Source organism: Leptidea sinapis, chromosome 20, assembly GCF_905404315.1.
Source record: "Leptidea sinapis chromosome 20, ilLepSina1.1, whole genome shotgun sequence".
Lineage (NCBI taxonomy): Eukaryota > Metazoa > Arthropoda > Insecta > Lepidoptera > Pieridae > Leptidea > Leptidea sinapis.
In genome coordinates, this window is record NC_066284.1 from 4,377,237 (window position 1) to 4,394,713 (window position 17,477).

Sequence of the window (17,477 nt, forward strand, 5' to 3'; positions counted from 1 at the left end):
TACTGCCTGCCTGTCATTTCACCACTGTGCACTATGACTAGGACTATGACTCGCCGCCTCATGATACTGCCTCCTATGCCCCCTTTTCACGTCCAACTCGACTCTCGATGACTAAGATGCACGTCCACCGGCATTCCAGATTCCGGCATGGTACCATGGGGTGTACCTTGGATATAAATATATTTTGAGTGGGTCCTATGGCATTTTTATTCTCCTGTGATTTCTCTGGTGTTGCAAGATAATCCGTGTGGCGGTGATCACTTAACATCAGCTGATCAGTACGCTCGTTTGCCCTCTTGTCAATTATCAAGGTAGATATTATATCCTATCTATAGTTAGTGAACATAGTAGTTAAATTCATTTTGATAGCTAGAAACTAGAGTTGAGACGTACCTACTACCTATTATTAATTATACACTCTATAAAGTCTCTAGTTCATATTTCTATAGTATTTGCTACCATAAGAACTTAATACACTATTAAATCTGCAGAAAATCTGCTTAGGAAATATAAATATGTAATATAAGATAGAATATGGTGGTTCCAATTTAGTCTTGTTAGTAGGCTACGATAGAACATTTTCCTAAATTAAAACGACTTAGTTGATGTGTAATCACTACGCTTCCAATTTACTTGGCGTCCGCATTTTGTTCGTGACGAGCGTCTACGGATTACATTGTAATAGGTGTAGGTGTAAATGCCCTATCTAATATTAAAAAGTAGATCAAACTATATAGGATTGGTAATAGGATTGATTTATAATCAAGTATTTCATTTCAGTAGGTGTTGAAAAATGCATAACAGTCTAACCTAAATATAATTAAAAATTCACCTTTATACCTAACACCTAACCTAACAATATAATTTATATAATAATAATTATTATGCAAGAGGCTGATGAATATTATTAGCTAAGCTGATTATAGCCATCTATGAACTCATCGAAACGTGCGACCCATTATAATTCTACGTCAACACTGCGAGTCCTCGTTGGTCAGATTGAATCCAATTTAGTCATGTGTGATCACGAACATCCCCGTTAGATTACTGGGCAAAATGCTACTAGGCACAGAACACTTTTACCCTAACGAGCTACTACTAGGTGTAACGATGACTGACGACTGTGAATTGTGAAATGTGTGAATCAAAAGTGACAGTGGCGTCTGACGTAGGAACTAACAATGCTACAACCTACTATAGATAAAGTACTTGTAGTAGAATAAATAAAGTTTGTCAGGAATTAGGATTGAGGATTCAATCTCGCGAATGTTAATTGCATAGCCATTATAAAAGTTTAATAACGTCTTATTGTTTTATCCTGAGTATTACGTAAAAAGATGTATTCCAGTGATGATTATAACGAGGTAAGAAGATTACAGCTCATTTTACATTTGTATCGTTGATTGCATGGCATAACCTTGTTGTTGCATCTCTGATATATGTAAAATAAATATTTAACAATTTTGTTTAAAGAATATTTTTTATAAAAGAACAGTATTCAAATATTCAGTTGATGATTTCACAATATTCCCCAACAGTATTTATATATAGGTAGATCAATCAGTGTAGGTTCATTCTATCTAGAATCTTTAAGCAGGCTGTGCTTACCTATACATCCTGTAAGTACTCGAGTATAGTATTGTATATGTCAGTGTTTATGTGGTCTTTGAAGATAAAATGTGTGATAATTTGGAGACATTCTGGTTCTTCATGAATATTCACTGTGATAATACTGTTTCCTTCAAATGCCTACTTAATGATATTATAAATGTTTCAGGGTGGCTATGAATCATATGGTGATTATGAACCACATACAGGTGATCCTCAATATGACCTTGAGTTTGATAGATCATCCTACTATCAAATGCCAGAATTGGTAAAATATATTTCACAAAATTTAATTTATTTTAATAGTTATTCATTTATGAAACTAATAATATAACATTTTCAGGTTAAGAAATTTCTTGTTTACTTTAGAAACATGATAAACGAGGGTGTTACATATGAAATTCTTAATCTTTATGAGAACACTTTTCCGAAGTTGACTGAACAATATTTTGAGAACACTCCATGGCCTGATGAAAAAGAAGTGGCTCCTCTAGTAGACAATGATCAAGTGAGAATTTAGTAATTATATTTTATATTTAAATTGGAGCAATCCTCATGTATACCACATGAACCATAGAAAACAATTTGAAGTTTGTCAGTCCAAGATTGTCTTTTTGAAAAAGTATTGTCATATAATAAAAATAAGTTTCTGTCTTTCCAGTAGAAGATTATATACATATTCATTAATTAGTCAGCAATTTATAGATGATGCTGGGCTCACTTGATGGAAATTTATCAAATCATTACTACATTATGTGCTTGATTTGATTTGAAATCAATAAAAAAAAACATATCTACTGTAGGTAGTAACTACTGTAAAGTAAACTAAATTATGTACGGTTAATTAAGTCATTGATTGTTTGAAGTTCTATATAATATATATGAAACATATGTAAGATTTTCTACGATGCATTGTGGTGGATGTTGACGAATATATCATTGCATTTATTAATACTTTGAAATCAACACTGACAAGTTCTGATTTGTTTAAATTACTTAATAATTCTCTCTATTTTTAATTAAAGAATGCATTTCAAATGTCTCTTAAATTTTTGATGTTTATTTAGTAAGTTAAATATTCTCTTTTGTAAAATAAAATATTTAGCTTGAATTTAATATAGTTATTAAAAGCTATTTATTATTTGTAATAGTGTGATTCATATTTTTATAATGCTTTGTTTTATATCTCTAGGTGTTTATGATTCTCTATAAAGAGTTATACTTTCGGGATATCTATGCCCGTGTACCTGGAGGACCCAAGCCGGAGCAACGATTCTTATCATTCTACAACTACTGTGATTTGTTTAATTACATACTGTCTGCTGAGACTCCGGTACCCTTAGAATTGCCAGACCAATGGCTTTGGGAGCTGGTAGATGAATTTGTTTACCAGTTTCAATCATTTGCACAGTACAGGTATTATTATTGAACCTTTCTATTTTAATTAAATAAGTATTATCAACATTTACACACTGAGTGATGTCCCAGCTCTTTTCTAAAACTCATAATTATTTATCTGTGGGCCTGTGTTTTAGAGTGTCCATGGTAAATCAAGGATAAGCTAATAGATTTAGTTCTACAGCATATGTGGGTGAAAAAATTTGACAATTAACTGAAATATATATGGTGTGACTAGTTTACATTAGCTATTTTCATATTATGTCCGATTGTATATTATTATGAAGCAGTGCAGCCTATACTTGGGCTGACATGTAGGTACAGTCCTCACCCCTTAAGCGCCACTTCCACATGCGAGTTCGGCGATACGAGTGACAATGTGATCAAAACGTTAAAGTATCACCGAGGCCTGTCTCTGCAGATAGGGTCGCCTACTGCTCAGAGCGCGCCGATCGCGCTTTTAAACAAACTCTTTCAAGAAGACAATATTGTATAACGAGCATTGATAATAGATACAACTAGACTTCCAATCGCCTATTAAAAGGTTGTCTAAAAATGTCCGGACAGCGTGGTATACATTAACTTATATAGATAACATTAAAACATTCATTCGAATTAAAACCTTATTTTGTGCCAGTAATGTTCAAAGCAAGAACAATGTAATTGTTTTAGTAATTATTTAGCAAAATGATTAGAAACGTCAAGTTAGTTACACAAATTTGTTAATTTAAAGATGAACGAACTTACCTGAAATACGACACTCCATCCAAGTTTGCATAGGCTGTTTCACCAAACTCTTTGTTATACGCTACACATAGTGTTCTATTCAAAGCCCGTGCGAAACACAATTGAACGAAACTCTGCATAATAGAAGCGTGGGCAGAGTTTTGCTTCGGACACATTTTGAGCGTGATTGTTATTCAAGTTGTTTTTTTTTTTGGAATAGGAGGACAAACGAGCGTACGGGTCACCTGGTGTGAAGTGATCACCGCCGCCCACATTCTCTTGCAACACCAGAGGAATCACAAGAGCGTTGCCGGCTTTTAAGGAAGGTGTACGCGCTTTTTTTGAAGGTACCCATGTCGTATCGTCCCGGAAACACCGCACAAGGAAGCTCATTCCACAGCTTTGTAGTACGTGGAAGAAAGCTCCTTGAGGAGCTCTATGAGGGAGAAAGCTTCTTGAAAACCGCACTGTGGAGGACCGCCACACATTCAGATGGTGGGAATGATATCGTAACTTGTGGCGTGTCGTGCGAAGGTGAAATTTGGCGGCAGGAATCAAGTTAAACAGCTCTTCGGAACACTCCCCGTGATAAATGCGGTAGAAGACACACAATGAAGCGACGTCTCTACGCAACGCCAAGTGATCCAGCCGTTCACAGAGCACTGAGTCCCCGACAATTCGAGCTGCTCTACGTTGCACGCGGTCAAATGGATCGAGCGGATACTGGGGTGCACCAGACCAGAGATGACAGCAATACTCCATGTGTGGCCGGACCTGCGCTTTGTACAGCGCCAGAATGTGGGCCGGCTTGAAGTATTGCCGTGCTCTATTGATGACGCCCAGCTTCTTCGAAGCCAATTTGGCTTTGCCCTCCAGATGCCCACGGAATTGGCAATCGCTCGAGATTTCGAGACCCAGTATTCCGATACTAGGCGCGGCTTTAAGAGAAGTGTTCTCGAAGAGCGGTGATACGACAAATGGGGTTTTTGTAGTGGTAAACGCGCAAACTTGAGTCTTCTGGGGGTTAAATTGGACAAGGTTCAATTTACCCCATTCCGCGACCTTCTCGAGAGAGGACCCGATAGAAGACACAAGTTTCTCCCGGCACTGGTCGACGATTTCCCGAGAGAGACCTGCATGGCCCGTGTATACGGCATCACCAGTGCTGTCATCTGCATAGCAATGCATGTTGGAGGTGTCCAACATATCATTGATATGCAGAAGAAACAGCGTAGGAGATAGCACACAGCCTTGGGGCACTCCAGCATTCACGGGCTTCGGGTTCGAGCAATATCCGTCAACAACGACCTGTATGCTACGCCCAGTGAGGAAGCTGGAGGTCCACTTGCACAAGCTCTCGGGAAGCCCAAATGATGGAAGTTTTGAGAGGAGCGCCTTGTGCCATACACGATCAAAGGCCTTCGCTATATCCAGGCTAACTGCCAGGCCTTCCCCCTTGCTTTCAATAGCCGCCGCCCATCTATGTGTTAGGTATACCAGAAGATCACCTGCCGACCGTCCATGGCGAAAGCCGTACTGTCGGTCGTTGATCAACTGGTACCCATTAGGTATAGTAAAAGCTGGCGGCTAATTATGCTGTCCATGATTTTGGAGAGCAGGGAGCTGATAGCAATAGGCCTGTATTCGCCGGATCCGAACTGTCTCCTTTTTTTTGGATCGGATGGACAAGGGCTGACTTCCATGAGTCAGGGTCTACGCCTTTGGAATAAGAGTGCCGGAATAAACGCGTTAGCATCAGCGTCAACTCAGAGGCACACGTTCTAAGCACGATTGGAGAAATGCCATCCGGCCCGCTCGACTTCCTGACGTCCAACGAAAACAGAGCTCGCCTAACAGTTTTCTGTCTGAACTGTACTTCAGGCATAGAGCTCTGACACCGCGGGATGGTCGGCGGTGTTTTTCCGTTGTCGTCAAGAGTCGAGTTGGAGGCGAAAAGAGCGCACAGGAGCTCGGCTTTCTCTTTTGCCGTATGGGCCAGGGTGTCATTCCTCATGTGCAACGGCGGCATGGACGGCTGGTTGAAGTTACCAAGAGCAGCTTTCGACAACGACCAGAACTTGCGTGTTCCGGTCGGGTAATTGGAAAGCTGCTCGCCGATTTTGACGACGTGCTTAGACTTCGCACGGGCGATTTGCCGCTTAAAAAATCTGGAGGCACGGTTATATTTCCTCTTAAGAACTTTGCAGTTCGGATCCTTTGTGCCCAGCGCCGCAACCCAAGTTCGATACGCCTGTTTTTTGCAGTCAGATGCTGCTTTAACTGACGCATCGAACCAGGGCTGTGATCTGCCACCGATCGGTACTACAGAGCTTGGTATAAAAATATCCATGCCCTGCAGTATCACATCGGCTACTGCAATGGCGCAGGCACTAGGATCATCCGAAGGGAAACAAACCTTGCCCCAAGGGTAGGATGCAAAAAAGGAACGCATCCTATCCCAATCTGCTGACTTGTAGTGCCAAACGCGGCGGGTCGCTGGTGGTCTGCGACGTTGGCGTCGGATAGGTACTACACTCCTGACCAGGCAATGGTCGGACGTTCCAAGAGGGGCGTCGACAAAGACCTGGTAACTATCGGGATGTGTAGTCAGCAGAAGATCTAATAAGGACGGCATGTGGCTACCCACATCCGGGAGCCGCGTTGGCCACTCAACCAATTGGGACAGACCATACGCCAATGCAAAATTATGCACAGACTACGTGATCCAAGCCATTCGGCATTGTGCCCGTTGATATCACCCAAGACTACGATTTCAGCGGAGGGGATCTGTGCAAGCACGTCGTCAATTGCCGCTTGAACGCAGCCCATGAGATGATCGGTTTCTGCGTTACCACTATGGGACCTGTAAACACACGCATAGATACGGACGCGGTCGTCTAAATCTACGCGGAGCCAGAGAGTAGACAGGTTCCTACCCTCAAAATTGCCGAGACGGCGACAGCAGATATCCTCCCTAACGTACACACATACCCCGGCATGAGGCAAAAAGTTGTGCTCAATTTTGTACCCGGGGTACGTTAAATATGACGTATCGCTAGGTCGAGATATCTGCGTCTCCGTAAGGAAACACAAGGCCGGCTGCGCCGTCTCAAGGTGGTGGTGGACGGCGTTTAAATTATAGTGAATTCCCCTGATATTGCAAAAGTCCACGTTGAGCGTGGAGCGGGGTGCCGTGGTGTTACTGCCTCGTTTGTCATCGGTCATGCGCGGTTCTGTGCCCAACCCAGAATACGAGGGCAGCCCGAGCGAGAGTGCTCGGGGAGGGATTCTCCGGCTCTGGTAGAGCCGGTACCCTCCTGGGGTAATATCTTTTTACGGACCGCTCTCATATTTTGTTGGGGGGGCGAAGGGATGGCCTCCGGTCCTCGACACTAACCTATGCGAAACATAGCGGCACTAGGCCGCTACTTCACGCCGGTATTCTGTGCGAGTGTGGTAATTAACCCGGACGAGTCTGGCCCGATTGTGCTGACGTCATAAGACGGCAGCGTGACTCTCCCACTTCAATGAGATCGAGTCGCGATGGTCCAGCGAAGATTAATAGCGAGCCGTAGCGATGCACACATTCGTAGAGGTAGCGCCTTACATGTTTTACGGCCGTTTTCAATAACCTATCTATCCTTAGTTTAATTTACTACAGGTAGACAAATCTATTATTTTACGCTTACTTACATTTCAATAACCTATCAACATAAAGCATCCTACTAATATTATAAATGTGAAAGTTTGTATGTCTGGATGTATGTTTGAACTTCTTTAACGCAAAATCTACTGAATAGATTTTGATGAAACTTTACAATAATATAGCTTACACACCAGAATAACAAATAGGCTATAATTTATAAAACTATAGTGTGAATTATACAAAATATAAAAGAAGTGTGATTGTTACTAATGAATACAACTAGCGCCATCTCTTATCAACTAGCAAGCAAAAGATAAATACAATTTATATGGCAAAACAACGTTTGCCGGGTCAGCTAGTTGGACTATAACTATATTGGACATAACTATGGATAGATAAGATCTTGTCATTAAACAGTGACAGCAATGTATCCGTAACTAGAGATACGTTATTGAAAACGGTCGTAACTGTGGTTAATTGCCGCATTGTAATTTGATAATTAAATATTGCTTAAAACAAGAGAAGTTTGGTAATATTTAAGTATTATCTTCTATGTTATATTTCAGGTCCCGCACTTCAAAGTTAAGTCCTGCTGAAATTGACGCCCTGAACACTGAAAATAAAGCATGGAATGTGCTGTGTATTCTGAATGTGCTTCATTCACTGGTGGACAAGTCTAACATTAAAAAACAACTTGAAGTATGTATTACACAGTATAATAACAAAGTTAAATTTTCTGTAGTTTCTGTCTTATATTTTAACTTCATATTATAATAATTTTGATGATACACAATTAAAATTTTATGAACGATGCGGGACTCGAACCCGGCGTTCCGCGCCGGTGCTCTAACCAACTGAGCTAACCGTTCGAGTACAGCCTCGCTATAAAATTCTGTTTGCTTTGTTCAACTCTCAGGTTGTGGCTTCATCTACAGGATCTACTTTACAGTTGATAACCTGCTCAACCTAATATCGTGGGTTCGAGTCCCGCATCGTTCATAAAATTTTGTTTTTCAAATTTTATTTGTGTATTAATCCTAAAAGTGAGGGCTATTACTTTAAAAACATAATTCCTACATTGATTTGACGTAATCATTATGCACGCAAAGATTAAAGGGTGCAGACGTGATTTAAAGTTATTATTCTCATTCTTACGACGCCGTACGCGGCTGATAGAAGCAGAGCTGTATAAGTGTGTCGAAAATTGTTCAGCGAAACGCGAATGGAGCTGAATAAGTGCGCGTAGTCCCTTGAACTAGGAATCTCATTCCTGCATATATATTGTCAATGGATTTTTATGCAATGATATGTAATCTCTAAGGATATTTGTAACTCTGTTCGTTGGCTTGATCAATGTGTCATGATGCTTTGAAGGAAAGAGAGTACCAACAGCTTTCTCAGTGGCGTGATGGTTGCAATTACTAGTAACAATTACATCGCCTTTTTTGAGTCTGCCCACTAACATCGTGGCATAACATAACCGTACTATGAACTTATTAATCCCGGATTGAAATACGACATACTATAGCCGAACTATGCTGTGCTAGAACAAATCATCAGCAAATCACATATTATGACAACAAAATTTGTTGATGCTTCGGGCATTGCACGCGACAGTGATTTTGGATGATCGAAACCGTTTTTCCTGTCACGATTCTAACACGGTCATAATATGAGACGATGTAGTGGTCAGACGCCATTAAGGGTTATATTCCACCGGGACACTGTTCCGACTGTGGTTTCCGTAACCTACCAAACTAGACACACCATGCAGACACCAGAGTCATGACGCGTCCCAGCTGGTCGCCAATAAATTGGTAGCGCAACCATACGGACACCAGGTGAGTAACTCCCTATAGAGGTGTATACATTTTGTTGGAAGCGGCGACTGGTTGCGCCACCGTGGTGTCCCATTGAAATATAGTGAGATAATTTGATAAGATGAGTGAAGCTGCCCTGAATGAAGATGAAAATAACTGAAACTACGAATGAAAATTACCAGTGGGAGGCTCCTTTGCACAGGATGCCGGCTAGATTATGGGAACCAGCCTATTTCTGCCGTGAAGCAGTAATGTGTAAACATTAATGCGTTTCAGTCTGAAGGGCGCCGTAGCTAGTGAAATTACTGGGCAAATGAGACTTAACATCTTATGTCTCAAGGTGACGAGCGCAATTGTAGTGTCACTCAGAATGTTTGGATTTTTCAAGAATCCTGAGCGGCACTGCATTGTAATCGGCAATGCGTATCAATTACCATCAGCTGAACGTCCTGCTTGTCTCGTCCCTTTTTATCATAAATAAAATTTGATGCGCCGGGGGTTATTATGTGAAATATCCAATAAAAAATAACATGGGTTAATTTATGTTTAGGTTTATGCTGCCGGTGGTGACCCCGACTCAGTGGCTGGAGAGTTTGGTCGTCACTCATTGTACAAGATGCTGGGGTACTTTTCCCTGGTGGGACTACTGCGTCTACATTCTCTACTCGGCGACTACTACCAAGCCATTAAGGTACATTTAAAATAATTTATTATTAACTTCAAAATTGATTAAAGAAACAGTGGCCTGGCCGCACCTTATTGCATGTATGTAAATGATATAGCTATTACGCAAAAGTGTAACGGCCTTACAAATAAACTTGGTATAAAGTTATAACTGATGTTAACATCAGTTATAACTTTATACCATGGTTAACCAAAGAAAATGCAAAATGTTTACAATATCGTTGACAACACTGTAATAGTTATTTATGCAACTGTTGTGTAATAAGTGTTTTAATACCTAATTGTCAACAGTTGCATACAAGACTCTATCTACACCCAAAATATGAATCCTCTAAAAGATTCTGAAACATTTAGGTTACTGCTAACATTAAAACACCAGTCCTAGTAGTAACCTAATATCATCCATTACTCATTATATACAAATAAACTAAGTATTAATGAAATAATTATTTATTTTAGTAGTAATTTACATTTTGTATAGTGCAATAATTAAAATTCACTTGTATTTCAATATTATGTTCTTTTGGAAATTAATCGCTCATTTTTTGTAAACAAAACAATAAAAATATCGAAGAAAAATGGCGGGGATTCGAATAACCTACTTTTTTTACGGCGCGCGACGTTGTGTGGAATGCGCGTAAACGAAAATGTTCCTTTTTTGAAATTCATACAGATGCCACGCATCGAGCAATAAGAATGTGGCTGTCTGTTAAAACTCTTTGAGCATGAAGGGAATGAAAAAAAAATAGGAGTCTTGTTATGAAATTCAGTACAACACTAGAACACCCTTTTGGATGATGTAATGGTTATTAGAACATTGGGTGTTTTAATGTTGGCAATAAGCTAACTGTTTCAGAATCTTTAATAGAGGATTTAAAGCATGGGTTTAGATAAATACAATGATAATTCTGAAGTTTTTCGAATGACAAGCTGCCTTGCAAATAAACGCGGGAAACGTTATACGTCCGAACAAACCATTCGTAAGCAAAATGTCTATTTGTAAACATTTTACATATTCTTGGTTTATGCTTAGTTATAACTTTATGCCAATTTTATTTGTAAGGCCGTAAAGGTTTAATGGACTTAACCACCGTATAACATTTTTCAATTTGCAATATTAAACATTGAAAATATGTAGGTTAAAACGGTTAGCTCAGTTGGTTAGAGCACCGGCACGGAACGGGGAGGTCGCGGGTTCGATTCCCGCATCGTTCATAAAATTTTGTTTTTCAAATTTTATTTATGTACGTTAAAAGTTACCTATAAAGGTTATAGAAAAAAAAAAAATTATCTACATGACTTGTTTAAAATTTATTGTAATAGGTTTATGTTTTTCTTTATAAAATATTTTCATGCCTCATCTGGACTCACCCTGCATTCTGACAAAGACATTTCATGAAACTTCTACAATCACTTATTATGCCAAAAATACTTTCATATGTCGCTTATCAGGTAACTATTACAAACTGTTTAATCAACATTGATATATTTTCTTCATAATTCATGATATAAAAAAGATTGATAAGAATAAAAACATGTTACTCAAAAGTAACTTCCTTTAACTAAACCCATTTTAAAAACACTTAGCTTAAATCTATATAAAATTGTAACAGTAAAATTTGTACTTATCTAATATATAAAATTTTCATGTCGCGGTGTTTGTAGTTAAACTCCTTCGAAACGGCTTGATCGATTCTCATGAAATTTTGAGTGCATATTGGGTAGGTCTGAGAATCGGACAACATCCCATTTTTCAAATGTTAAGGGTGGTCCACGCCAAATTTTATTTAATTTTTTTGACATTTTTTTTTAAATTTGTTTGATTATGAGTCAGCATAAAAAAATACATACAACTTCAAATTTTCACCAATCTACGATCAACAGCTACTTTTGTATCCCGATTTCAATATCGGCAATACAACGCTAGTAACTTATATATTTAATATTTTTTTAAAGAATACAGAATACTGCTATGTGTTCTACAAACAATACTGAAGCCAAAAAGTTTTTTAAGTGCAGACCAAAAAGTTTTTTGTTGACCGTAGACAGTTTCGTAAGTAGGTATTAATTAATAATAGCTATTAGCCTATGGTAACTGGTTCCTAACCTTAAAGATTTTTGGAATTTAAAAAGTGTTATTCAGTGCTGTTTTTGTTGGAATATAATAGATAAGTATATTATAGTTAGAACGCTTAAATAATAAAAAGAAAAACCTAACCTAAAAACAAACAAAATAATCATTTAATTCTCCATTATCCCGGTTCTAAATTGAAAATGTATACTTAGTATCAATAGATTCAGAAAATTATAGAGAATTAATTAGTACAGGTCAGTTCTTGAGACGCTACCATTCCATTTCAAATATTATGTAGTATGAAACTTCGTCATTGTTCTTTTCTCAGTACGTATGTCCGGGCAAAACGGTAAAATACTGAATATATTTAATTCTTATTTAACATGAATATTAACAAGAGGTTGGCTACAACATATAGGCTTCATATTATTACGTTAGGTTCACGTTTCTGTTGCTGCTTTATCCACGCGCACGACGCCTTGGGCAGAAATTGGTTGTTAAATAAACCCCAAAACCACGTCTTAAGTTTTCTTTACAATATATATAAGCAGAAATAAATGTAACTTTAGGTATTTAACTTTAGGAGGAGGTTCTCAATTCGTCAGTATCCTTTTTTTTTGTTATCATATTATTGTGAACTTAATCTATGTTAAACTATAAAAGGAATAGGAATATATGTATATTGTGGAAGGAGCTGGACTGGTTGGAATGACTGGCCAACACTGCACGCAAAATGTACCCAACTTAGTGGAATTGCGGAAACAGGATCCCCTCTACAAATACCAATACTATAAAAACAATATATAAACGTATCTTCCATGATTATCGAAGGTCCTGGAGAACATCGAGCTGCACAAGAAGTCCCAGTACTCGCACGTGCCCGCGTGCCAGATCTCCACGTCGTACTACGTGGGGTTCGCGTACATGATGATGCGGCGCTACTCCGACGCCATCCGCACTCTGTCCTCGGCCCTGCTGTACATGCAGCGCACCAAACAGCTGTTCTCGTCGCGCTCCTACCAGAACGACCAGATCAACAAGCAGACCGAGCAGATGTACCACTTGCTGGCCATCTGTTTAGTGTTGCATCCGCAGTGCGTCGACGAGTCCATACAGCAGGTGAGAAGAAGATATATTAACAGGTGGTCCACTTAATTTGAATCGGTCAGCACACTACGGACAAAAAAATCACTCCATAAAAATATTTTCAAATTCAAATTCAAAAACACTTTATTCATGTAGGTCACGGAAATAACACTTACGAATGTCAAAAAATAAAATATTGTTTCTTATTGAATTTACCGCTACTTCGTAAACGGCTAATGAGAAGAAGTAGCAAGAAACTCATTGCCAATCTTTTAAGATGTACATTTTAATTGTTTTACAAATCATTTCAATTACAATATATGCAAAGTGACGCAACAAAAATACTCAAATGTCGAAAACTGAAAGACTTACATGAGTAAGTCAAAAAAAGAAAAAAAAATAGTAAATTTATAAAAAAATAAACACAAGAGTTATTGAGTATAGTAGATGCATCAATCCACACATACCGTAAATAAATAAAGGCATTATGCGAGCATATCATAAAATAAAATCTATAATAACTTTAACTTTCTACTATTTAGCAATCTACCTCTCTAATTCGAAAATAAATGCCTCAAACTTAAGAAGAAAAAAGCGCAAGAAACAAAGTAGACTCTTTGTTTTGGATTAAACTGCATTTAAATTCTAATTTGTTCGTTAATTAGGCTTGAGGCAAGCTTTTGTTAACGATTCTTTTCAATTTTGCAATACCTATAGGTATGTAGCCTATCTCATTGATCTTGTAAAAACATTGGTATGCTTTGCCCTACAAAAAATTTATGAATATGTCTTAGCTGCGTAATGATGTTCATAAAAAGTTGCTAAGGTTATAAAAACTACAATCTTTTGAACTCGATCATTCACATTATCAAATATATTGGCAGCAGTCATTATGTGTTTTTCTTTAAATTTTCCTCTAATTGTTTCTCTGGGACTAAAAATCGCGTGAATTTCCCATTAGAAGAATCTCATAGTAAAATTTAAATATTCATATGTACCTCAAATTTGGTAACAATCCAAGTTCTCATAGGAAGAACTCATCTAAATATATTTTAAAATCTTGTTGAATAGTAATTAACTAATAAATCATTACTTCAGGTTCTGCGTGAGAAGAATTATCACGAGAAGATGTTCAAGATGCAGTACGGTGATCTAGGCGAGTTCGAGAGCTGCTTTACATTCGCTTGCCCCAAGTTTCTGTCGCCCTGCCCCCCGCCCATAGAGCCTGGCTCCAACTATGGCCGTGATGCTGTGAAGCATCAGACCCAAGTCTTCATGGATGAGGTAAATATTCATTTTATTATTGCCAATGATATTTTGTATATTTAAAAGGACAGGCAGATAATATGTTATTAGCATGTGTATAGCACATTGGATGGGGGCAGTGCGATCTTTGGGGGAGGCCTTTGTCCAGCAGTGGATGTATTCCGGTTGAAATGGATGTGCATAGCACAACTAAAAAGGACCCTTTTAGTAAGACAAAAAAGTAATATAGTGTGGTAATGTTAAATAAGGAGATATAAGTGAGGATAGAAAGAGAGAGAGAGAGAGTAACGTTTCGTATATTAACTGTTGGTGCAATAGAGAGGGGTGCGAGCACACATTTTCTTTCTCTCATAGCCATTCGTATATCTAAGACATAGTACAGGCCTATTGTACATATCATACACCAGTGGGAGGCTCCTTTGCACCGGATGCCGGTTAGTTTATGGGTACCACAACGGCGCCTATTTCTGCCGTGAAGCAGTAATGTGTAAGCATTACTGTGTTTCAGTCTAAAGGGCGTCATAGCTAGTGAAATTACTGGCCAAATGAGACTTGACACCTTATGTCTCAAGGTGACGAGCGCAGCTGTGGTGCTACTCAGAATATTTGGGTTTTTCAATAATCTTGAGCGGCACTGCAGTGTAATGGGCAGGGCGTATCAATTACCATCAGCTGAACGTCCTGCTTGTCTCGTCCCTTATATTCATAAAAAAAAATTGCAAGAGAGCTGAGCAGTGGGTGCGCACATTTTCCGGCGATATTAAAGTTTACGATTGTTCGGGCAGGTCCGGCAACAAAAGATGCTGCCCACGATCCGGTCGTACCTGAAGCTGTACACCACTCTGCCGATGGCGAAGCTTGCCGCCTTCATGTCTGCGGCGCGCGGCGGCGGAGAACGAGACGCGGCGCGGGAACACGCCGCTCTGGCCATCCACCTGCTGTGCTTCAAGCACAAGATGAAGAACGTGGTGTGGAGCAAGGGACCCAGCGGCCTGGACGGCAAGTTCCAGAGCGGCTCCGAGGTGCGTGGCTCTAATTATAACACTAACGTTTATATATTAGTATTTTATTTAGTAGTCTTGCCATAAATACTAAAACAAAAAAAAAATACTATAACATTTATTACTTGAGGCAAGTTATCAATAGAAGCACACACTCTTTCCATAGGAATATTCTTCACTGCCAAACGCACGGAATGTTTTAGGGACTCCAAATTATCATGTCGTTTAGAGCAAGCCGTACTCTAAAACTGACTATAAATCATAATCCAGTGGATTAAGATCGCGACTAGACGACGGCCGAAACGTTCGTTTCCAACCAAGACTGCGTAGATCGAGCTTTATGACCCGACGCCGAGTCTTGCTGGAAGGACCATTCTTGGTTGTTGAACATGGTATTGTTAAGGGGCTTCATTACCTACTCTAGAATGGTATCTTGATACTTATGCCGATGTTTTGATACCTTTTATTTATACCCCTCCAAACCATCACTGAAGTCGGATATTGCTCATGTTGCACTATGTCAACTAATTGGGAAGCTGTATTAGAGCTTTGAGCATAAATACGGTCATTTTGTTTGTTAAAATGTTGCTCAATTGTAAAAATGTTCACATCCGTAAACAAAATCTTTCTGTTACCTCCCTTTGGGTACCGCTTCAGTAGTTGTTTCGATTTCACCACCCCATCCGACGGGAAGCAAACAAAAATAAGTTTAAAAAAAACGATTGAAGTGTTATTTAATGTTGCAGTTACATTCGTTTTAGGATTTATTGTATGAGACTCGCACGATCCTGTTGTCAAACTGTGTAATAGTTATTTGTGCAACTGTTGTGTAATAAGGTGTATTAAAACACGAAGGTGGATTTATCACACGAGGCGAAGCCGAGTTTGATAATAGTATCACATGTGTTTTAATACCTAATTATCAACAGTTGCATACAAAATTTTATCTACGCCCATAACCTAATATCATTCATTACTGTTATCATAATTATATACAAATAAACTAAGTATTAATTAAACAATTATTTATTTTAGTAGTTATTTACGTTTTGTATAGTGCAATAATTAAAATTCACTCGAATATAATGTTCTTTTGCAGCGTTTAAAATGAATCGCTCAAAAATATCGAAGAAAAATGGCGGGGATTCGAATAACCTACTTTTTTTTACGGCGCGCGACGTTCTGGGAGTGTGGAGCGCGCGTAAACGAAAATGTTCTTTTTTTGAAATTCATACAGAAACCACGCATCGAGCAATAAGAATGTGGCTCTATGTTGAAACTCTTTGCGCATGAAGGGATATAAAAAAACATAGGAGTGTTGTTATGAAATTCAGTACAACTTACAACACTCTTTTGGATGATGTAATGGTTATTAGAACATTGGGTGTTTTAATGTTGGCAATAAGCTAACTGTTTCAAAATCTTTAATAGAGGATTTAAAGCATGGGTGTAGATAAACAGTTTTACAGGACACTATTAGTTTAAGAAGAATTTTATGATGATATTTTCTCAGTCTTATATTGCGTCCTTCTTTCTAATTATTAATAAAAAATCTCCATCTATCTAATTATTAACTTACGATAATATTATTACTGTGCAATATGTGACTTATTGATCTTTTGGATAAATTAGTTTTATAATAAATTTTTGATAAATTAGTTTTATAATAAATTTTTTTATCGTTTCAGTTGGACTTCTACATCGATAACGACATGATTCACATCGCCGATACTAAAGTAGCACACCGCTATGGCGATTTCTTTATCCGTAAGCTCCTCAAGTTTGAAGAACTCAACCGCAAGTTGCATCATATTAAGATTTAGTGCGGCGTTTTGTGATAAATAAATATCATATTATAATTCGAATGTTTTATTTGTAACAAAAAATTGATGTGTAATGAATAGAATATTAGACTTCCTTTATTTCAAGACTCTAAATTCTGAGAATTTCGACTCAGCCGCCTTATTCAAACTTGGATAGCAGGTAGGTACTGATAAAAGGTATTTAATCTGTATTAATTGTTGATATGCTATTTATTTAGTGGTTAAATTGCACATTTGAGGAAATAATAATCCACTTATTTATTACCACGATGTGCAATAAGCCCTTTTTTTAAATTTCAGTAAATATTAAGATATGGTCGCTAACTATGGGAAGAAGAAGAATGA

At 38.3% G+C, this 17,477-nt stretch overlaps 1 protein-coding gene across 1 annotated transcript; it reads left to right on the forward strand.

The window, feature by feature from the left end:
* The first annotated feature begins 1,175 nt into the window (after positions 1-1,175).
* Positions 1,176-17,168, forward strand: LOC126970301 (eukaryotic translation initiation factor 3 subunit L). Its single transcript, XM_050816139.1, has 10 exons — positions 1,176-1,364; positions 1,778-1,876; positions 1,952-2,116; positions 2,801-3,024; positions 7,945-8,077; positions 9,749-9,889; positions 12,788-13,075; positions 14,141-14,326; positions 15,094-15,330; positions 16,998-17,168. The coding sequence occupies exons 1-10, from the start codon at positions 1,338-1,340 to the stop codon at positions 17,130-17,132; spliced, it is 1,635 nt and encodes a 544-aa protein (XP_050672096.1). The 5' UTR covers positions 1,176-1,337; the 3' UTR covers positions 17,133-17,168.
* Positions 17,169-17,477: the final 309 nt, after the last annotated feature.